The sequence below is a fragment of the Henckelia pumila genome, chromosome 3 (assembly GCF_033568475.1).
Source record: "Henckelia pumila isolate YLH828 chromosome 3, ASM3356847v2, whole genome shotgun sequence".
Classification (NCBI taxonomy): domain Eukaryota; kingdom Viridiplantae; phylum Streptophyta; class Magnoliopsida; order Lamiales; family Gesneriaceae; genus Henckelia; species Henckelia pumila.
The window spans coordinates 17,069,196-17,078,243 of NC_133122.1; the positions used below are offsets into that span (position 1 = coordinate 17,069,196).

General features: G+C 36.2%; 1 protein-coding gene across 1 annotated transcript; it reads left to right on the plus strand.

Annotated features, from left to right (window-relative positions):
- The first annotated feature begins 6,912 nt into the window (after nt 1–6,912).
- On the plus strand, nt 6,913–7,901 carry LOC140888158 (uncharacterized). The gene is made up of 3 exons (XM_073295845.1): nt 6,913–6,939; nt 7,202–7,264; nt 7,338–7,901. The coding sequence occupies exons 1-3, from the start codon at nt 6,913–6,915 to the stop codon at nt 7,899–7,901; spliced, it is 654 nt and encodes a 217-aa protein (XP_073151946.1).
- The last annotated feature ends 1,147 nt before the right edge of the window (nt 7,902–9,048 follow it).

Here is a 9,048-nt window from a genome sequence, read left to right on the forward strand (position 1 = left end):
CTGTGACATTAGCTACCATCCGGGTAGAGCTAATGTAGTGGCCGATGCTTTGAGTCGGAAGTCGTCAGTGGTATCATATTTGACCGTACAGTTACCACTACAGAGCGAGATTCAGAGATTTGGCTTGGAGTGTTATCCGAGTGGCCATGCACCGAGCTTGTCAGTGTTGACGGTGCAGCCAGTTCTGCGAGATCGGATTAGGGAGGGACAGTCTACTGATGAGGAGTTGCAGCGATGGAGACAGAGAGATGAGGCTAGAGGTAACCTCTTGTATACAGTGGAGGATGGTATCGTTCAGTACCGTGGTAGGATGTGGGTACCGAACGTCGATCAGTTGAGAGCTGAGATTTTAGCAGAGGCTCACACATCTCCGTACTCCATTCACCCCGGAAGTACGAAGATGTACAAAGATTTGCAGCTATTGTATTTGTGGCCCGGGATGAAGAGTGACATCGGGAGAGTGGTGTCAGAGTGCTTGACTTGTCAGCAAGTCAAGGCAGAGCATCAGCGTCCAGCAGGACTTCTTAGACCTCTTCCTATTCCGGAATGGAAATGGGAGAATATTACGATGGACTTTGTGGTTGGCTTACCGAGGAGTGCCAGAGGTTGCACAGCGATTTGGGTGATTGTGGATAGACTCACCAAGTCAGCTCATTTCTTGCCGGTGAGGACTACTTATTCTTTGACACAGTATGCAGAGCTTTACATCAGAGAGATTGTTAGACTGCATGGCATACCAGTGTCTATTGTGTCAGACAGGGATCCTAGATTCACATCTGCGTTTTGGAAGAGTCTGCACACAGCTTTGGGGACTAGGCTTTTGTTCAGCACAGCATTTCATCCCCAGACAGATGGTCAGTCTGAGAGGGTGATTCAGGTTCTCGAGGATCTTCTGAGAGCTTGTGTCATTGATTTTCGGGGCTCTTGGGAGACTAGATTGCCATTAGTGGAGTTTACCTATAACAACAGTTTTCAGTCGTCTATAGGTATGGCTCCTTATGCAGCATTGTATGGGAGGAGATGCAGATCTCCTGTGCATTGGGATGAGGTTGGTGAGCGGATTTTGCTGGGTCCTGAGATTGTGCAGCAGACAGCTGACATAGTGACTCAGATTCGAGATCGGATGAGGACTGCTCAGAGTCGGCAGAAGAGTTATGCAGATGCCAGACGACGAGATTTGGAGTTCGCTGTAGGTGATCACGTATTCCTGAAGGTGTCACCGATGAAGGGAGTAGTGCGTTTTGGCCGGAGAGGCAAGCTTAATCCGAGGTATATAGGGCCATTCGAGATCTTGGAGAGAGTTGGCACGTTGGCCTACCGTTTAGCTCTACCACCGGGGCTAGCGGCAGTGCACAACGTTTTCCATGTATCCATGCTTCGAAGATATGTCTCCAACCCGTCGCATGTGTTGGATTTCGAGCCCTTGCAGTTGCCACCAGATCTAGTGTATGAGGAGAGGCCAGTGCGGATCTTGGCAAGGGAGGAGCGGAGGCTTAGGACGCGGGTCATACCGATGGTCAGAGTCCAGTGGCTGAATCACTCGGAGGAGGAAGCTACTTGGGAGACCGAGGCAGACATGAGGACTCGCTACCCGGAGTTTTTCGGGTAAGTACTTTAATTTCGAGGACGAAATTCAATTTAAGGGGGGGAGAATTGTAACACCCGGTATTTTTAAATACGTAAATCCGCATGCATAATTAGGAAATTTAATTATTTAAATTTTAGATTTATGGGTTAAATAATTATGTGAATTATTTGTGCATGATTTAAATTCATTTTTAAGCATTTAACCCATAATTAGTGATTTTTATGATTTTTAGTATTTTAATTATTTTATCGCGTAGACGGGACCGTGGACGGACGAGATGACAACTTTCTAGCCAATTAATTTCATGAGTCTTTTTAGAGCCCTAAAATATTATTTTGAGTTTTATTATCTCAAAATTTTTAGTATTTAATTTTATATAATTTTAGGAGTCCATTTTTATCCAAATTTAGCCATTTTAATGACTTTTAATTATTTTTAAAATTCCCTAAATTTGTAATTTCGGGATTTTTATATTATCTAGTTTAAGTTATCAGATTTTAACTTTTATTTAGAGTTTTAAAATTTTATGTTTTATATTTAAAACTTTTAATTATCCTAAAACCTATTTTAATTAAACAAAAAAAAAAAAAAACCCCCAAAACCTAATCTACCCAAACCCTTAACCGATTACCCCTCTTAGCCGCCTCCCTCTCCCCCATTATTCATCTTCTTCCTCGATCAACAAGCCTTCAAAAAGACACCATAGCCACGATTTTGAAGCTTCCAAGTCGGTTGTCATCGCCCCGTCGTCCCGGAATCGTCTCACGCTCTTCCTTCTCTTAGTTTTCGGTGCAAGGCATGTTCCTTTCCACTTTAATGTGCCATATTAGTGATTATATGTGTGTGTGCGTGAGCAGTAGCATTTTTCTCAGATTTTTCAGAAAAATTCGATGAGTTTTGTTGGATTGAAGCATGTGAATTTGTGTTCATTCATCTCACGTTCTTCCTTGCATGGACGGTCCTAGGCTGCTGGCTCGTGTTCATTAGGTGTGATAGGATTCGTAGGGTCAATCCAAGGCAGGTCTAAGTCTTAGTTGAGAGCCGGCCGATCGGGAGAAACCGTGGTTGCACAGTAGGTCGGAAGTTTACGGGATTTCCGAAGAGTCGCTCGCTAGGACTGTGTAGGGATCGAGATGGGTCAAGGTATGGCTCGTTGGAACCGCCCGGGCGTGGGTCACGTCTGGGTGGCGGAGCTCCGGCCGGTGGGTGGCCGGAGCTGGCCGCAAAGCCTGCTGCTCACGGCCGAGGAGGAGCTGGGTAGATGGGGGTTGTCGGGTTGGGTGGTCTTGGTGGGATTGGGTTGGGTAGTGGTCTGGGCCGGGTCGGAGTGGCTCGGGTGGGGTCAGTAGGTTAGTGGGTCGGGTTAGGTTGGTCCGGGTCCAGGTTTTACGGGCCGGGCTCGAGTTTTTAATTTTTAAAATATTTTAGGAATTAATTGGTTTTTGGGCCAATTAATTAGAAATAAAATTATTTGGACTCCCAAATAATTTTATTTGGGCTTTTAAAATTTTAATTAAGTTAGTCCATTAATTTTATGGGCTTTTGAGCCCATGAAAGTTATTGGGCCAGTCTTTGGGCTTTTGGGCCCATTGGGCCAGTTTAAGTGGTTATTGGGCCTAGAATATTTTATGGGCTTTAAATTATTTTAATTGGGCTTAGAATAATTTTATTGGGCTTAAGTATGTTATTGGGCCAGATTTAAGTAATTGGGCTTGAGTGTTAGGGCCAGCAGTCCAGTACAATCCATGAGAAATTGCATGTGTCCTGATTATATATTTAATTATTTTTATGCATTTAAGTTATTTTAATATTTATATGTTAGTAAGAAATTAAATTAAATATATATGAAGGACACACATTTTATTTAAGTACATGCATTCATGAAATAGTTTTATGCATAATTAAATGTTTAAGGTTGAGCAATAATAAAATATTTTATGTTGGAAGTTGAAGTAGTGTGACAATTTAAGGGGGATTCGTCCCCATATGTGAACTATTGAAGGGCAGTTTACTGCCAATTTAAGAGGTGATTCGTCACCGCCACGTACGTTGGTTTCCACGCTGATCAGTATTTAATGTATGATTTAAGGTTACACTACGGATACAACCATGCGATGTTAGAAAATTAATTGCTCAACAATGTTTATGTATTATGTTATTTAAGTTAAGTTAAGTTATGTTATGTTATGATATTTTTAAGCATGCTCATTCATGTATATGTTATGTATTAATATTTAATTATTTTAAATTATTTTAAACCCTTGTTATATTAGCATGTTGGGCCTCTAGGCTTACTACACTGGTATGGTGCAGGTGAGTTCGTAGAGGAGGATGTAGCTCCTACCGGCGGCGAGGACGTATGAGCGGACATGCAGTGACCCCGTGACCGTGATAGATGTCTGAGTCACATTACATGTTTTTGATTATGTCAGCATGTTACACATTTTATATTATTTTTCAGTGGTTGTGAGTTTTGAATATTTTATTTGAATATTTTCAGTGCATGCAAATTTTACATCATTTTTCTTATGCAGTATTTTTAATTAAATGTTTGACTCAGATATTTATTTTATTTAAGGAATGCATTTTTATTTAAGTTATTTATTTATTTATTTATTTATTTTTAAATCTTTTTATTCTGTGCATATATGTATGGGCATATATGTACATATTTTCTTTAGTAAGAAAAAAAAAATTTCCGCATATTTATTTATTAATTATAGAGTTAGGGTCGTTTCATATATATATATATATATATATATATATTTTTTTTTTTCTTTCATATGTTTATAGAAATTTTCACAATTGTGTGTACACAAAAAAATAATTCAAATAAAAAAATAATGATGCATCGGATCAAATTTCAAATTTGAAACTGAAGTTAAATTAACATATATAGAATTTATGAAAATTTTCACATATACATAAACACAAAAAGTAATTGAATTGAAAATTTAGTAATGATATCTGATCAAATTTTAAATTTTAAACCGAAATTTAATACATTATTTTATAATAAATTTATGAAAATTTTACATATACGTGAACCCATGCCAAGTGACTGAAATAAAAAAAAATAGTGATATTTGCATATAAAATTTCAAATTTTAAAACGAAATTTGATACATTATTATCTATATCATTTATGAATATTTTCACATATATATGATGATAAAAAATTACTTAAAATTAAAAAGTAGTGATGAAATCCTATTAAATTTCAAATTTTGAATTGAAAATTAGTAAATGAACATAAACATTTATTTTTAATGTTTATGAAACTTTTTACATATATAGAACAAAATAATAATAATGTCATGCTACCAAATTTCAAATTTTAATAGAAAGAGGTACATTACAATATATAAATTTATTTTTCATGTTTATGAAAATAAACTTCATATATGTATGAATATTAAAAAAATTAAAATTAAAAAATAGTGATAACATCCGTTTTATTTTCAAATTTTAAATTAAAAATTAAAATATTATCATATATATAGGTATATAACATTTATGATAACTTTCATATATGTTTGGACACAAAAAATTAACAGAAATTTAAAATGATGATAACAATCCGAGCAAATTTAAAATTTTAAACTGAAATTTGATAAAATATTATATATATATATATATTTATATATATATAATTATGGATATTTTCACGTATATATGATAATAAATAAAATTAACTAAATTTTTTTTAGATTAAAAATATAACTGAAATTAAAAAGTAATAATAAAATCTAATAAAATTTCATTTTTTAACTGAAAATTTGTAAAACTATCATATATTGCATTCATGGATATTTTTTTAGGCATAAAAAAATTTAATTGAAGTTCAAAAATAGTAATAATATCCAATAAAATTTCAAATTTGAATTAAAAAAACATCATTATCATCATCATTATTATATATAATATTAATAATCATTATTTCCTTTTTTTATTACTATGTTTTGATGGGAAAATATTATTTTTGGAAAAAACTTTGTTTGTATATAGATAGATAGACAGATAGATATATAGATAGATAGAGATGTAAAGTTGACTTCGGATTTTTTATTGTCAGTGCAAACTATTACGATCGTTCAAGAAGAACTAAACTAAGAGTGCTTGCTACATAGATCAACAAGATTTGATTGGCAATAATATAAAAAGTGATAACGTAATAGTATTATGGTCATTATATACTTTAATTATTTCTCACTATATTAATTATGATGATGATTAATCAATAAAAAAGAAAAACAAGAAAAAATTGTAAGTGTGCCCTCAATGGGCGGAAAATTCAGGGGAACTACAAAATTTATTCTGTATTTTGGAATGCGCTTATTAGCAAGTGCAAACCGTTCCTTGTATTTTTTTGCCGAATTAACAAAGTTCGTTGATTAGGAAAAAGTTTGTTGGATCCATATAATATACAAATGTTTAATATTTCTAAACTAAATATATTAGCTATATATATTTCATGTTAAAATGGCTATAGCATACAATAAGTGAAATGAGACTTTAACCTTCTTAAGAATTATGAAGAATTTTATTAATACTTTATTTTAATAAGCTAATGTCCTCATAAGTTAAGGTTTACTTTTTATCTTAATAAAAGGGAGTACTTTTTTTTGTGTTGTGAGAACCTGCCGTCGCTATTTTCGGTGTGCACTTGGTAAACTAATGGACTAACGCAATTGGCTGTAAACTACGTTAGCCAGGTAAACCACACTAAGTAAGCCCTATGTGACAGACTAGTCCAAAAAATTATTGGTAGGAGGAATCTTGTTGAAAAATTATTTGAATAAATTGAATGAGTTGACGGAAAGGCTTGTACCAAACAAATTTGAATTTGGTGAAATGATTTGGAGGGAAAACTTGGTTGTGGTTTGTCCCACATTGGAAAAATTTTAATGTCTTGTTCACCTTATATAATCCAACTTTGGATTATGAGATTGGGCCCTTAGGGCACCGGATGTTTTGTAAAGGGGCAAGACGTTAGTCGATTCAACAAATACACGCGCGCGCGCGGCGCGGCGAGGTCTTATGATCAATTATTCTTTTTTGGATAAAATTTAATTGAGAAAATAAAAAAAAATAGTGCGCCCGGGCGGTCAAAAATGACCGACCGAGCGCAGCCCTCACCTTGCGAGGCAGTGTGCTTCAAAAACTTGGGCGCTCGGTCCGCTATATTTTACCGACCGAGCACACCCTTGTTTGAGCGAGACAGAAGGTTGTCAGAAGTGAGGCGCTCGGTCGGTTATATTTGACAGACCGAGCGCGCCTTCTGCAGACTGAAAAGTCACGTCTGTTTTTGGGCTTTTTCTGGCATGGGTTGCATCTTTACGCCTTATAACGTATTGTTTCGTGTATAAGTCTATATATACGGTATTTATAACACAAAAATATAAATAGAACATCTGATAACGTGTATATATTTGATTTCTGCAAAATCTTCCCTCTCTCTCTCACAAAAGAAAAAGTTCATACATATTTTAGTTCGACGAAGATCGAGATATTTGTTGTGCTGCTATATCTCGATTGTATAGTCGTTGTATCTTAGAGACGATTGCCGCCAACGTTGAGCACTGTTAACGGGCAATTTTGTCTTGCGGATAGAGAGTTTCTCTCGCCTCGACTTTGTTCATCGTTTTTGCTGTTGTTGTTGCTGTTGACATTCAAGTTCTTCAGAATTCGGAGTACACCCTTATAACAATCGCAAGACGAAATTATTTGTATTTCTCGGATTCTGAAGTTGTCTACAATTTCATTCACTCCGCTTGCTTCCGCACCTGCACATGGAGAAAAGCCGCCAAAGTTTTCTGGTGCTGACTTCAAACGTTGGCAGCAGAAGATGTTGTTCTATCTGACAACACTCAATCTGTCTAGATTCCTGAAGGAGGATCCCCCTATCGTCGTTGAAGGCGATTCTGATACCCAAAGGAGGACCGCTATTGATGCATGGAACCACAGCGATTTCCTATGCAGAAACTACATTTTGAATGGCCTTGATGACACTCTTTATAGTGTCTATTCATCAGTCAAGATGGCCAAGGAACTCTGGGATTCTTTGGAAAAGAAATACAAAACTGAAGATGCCGGCATAAAAAAGTTTGTGGTTGGCAAATTTCTAGACTTCAAAATGGTAGACTCTAAAACTGTGATGAGCCAAGTGCAAGAGATACAAATCATCTTGCATGACTTATTGGCCGAAGGAATGGAAATCAATGAACCATTCCAAGTCGCGTCTATCATTGAGAAGTTGCCTCCGATGTGGAAGGACTTCAAAACTACCTTAAGCACAAACGTAAGGAGTTGAAACTTGAAGATCTGATTGTAAGACTTCGCATCGAGGAGGACAACAGGAATACCGAGGCCAAGTCACATAAAAAGATGTTGGAAATCGAGGTCAAAGCAAATCTGGCAGAGTCTAGTACAAGTAAAAAGAGGAAGCGCCCCCATGATGGAAAGCAAAAGGGAAATGCGAAGAAATTCCAAGGAAGTTGCTACAACTGTGGCAAACCGAATCATATGGCAAGGGACTGCCGAATTCCTAAGCAAAACAACAAAAATCTGAAACCGAGGCAAGTGAACATGGTTCACGAAAGGTATGTGCCTTTACAAATTTCTGATATTGATTTAAGTGCCGTTATTTGTGAGACCAACATGGTGGATGATCCAAGAGGATGGTGGATTGATACCGGCTCTACGAGCCACGTTTGTGCCGATAAAGATATGTATTACACCTATGCCACCGTTGGAGATCGAAAGTTGTTCATGGGAAACTCCGCAACGTCTAAAGTTGTTGGAATGGGAAACGTGGTGTTAAAAATGACCTCGGGCAAAGAGGTAACGCTCAAGAATGTGCTGCATGTTCCAGAGATTAGAAAGAACTTGATTTCTGGTTCACTTTTGAGCAAGGCTGGATTTAGAATGGTATTTGAGTCTGATAAGTTTGTGTTGACAAAATCCGGTGTATTTGTTGGTAAAGGGTACCAAGATAGTGGTCTCTTTAAATTAAATGTAATGAATGTTATTTGCCCTGCGGCGAAGAATAAAATTGTTGGTTCTGCTTACTTGATTGAAAGTTATGAATTATGGCATGAACGATTAGGACATGTTAACTATAATACGTTGCAACGACTTGCAAATTTAAATGTAATACCTACGTTTAAAAGAAATCCACAAAACAAGTGTGAGATTTGTGTTGAAGCAAAAATGGTTAAAGCTCCATTTCATAATGTCACGCGAAGTACTACGCCACTTGAATTAATACATACTGATGTATGCGATTTAAAAATTGTACAAACACGAGGTGGAAATAAGTACTTTATAACATTCATTGATGATTGCACCAGATTTTGTTACGTATATTTATTGAAAAGCAAAGATGAAGCAATCGAAGCTTTCAAAAAATATAAGACTGAGATTGAAAATCAACGAAGTTCAAAGATTAAAATGATTCG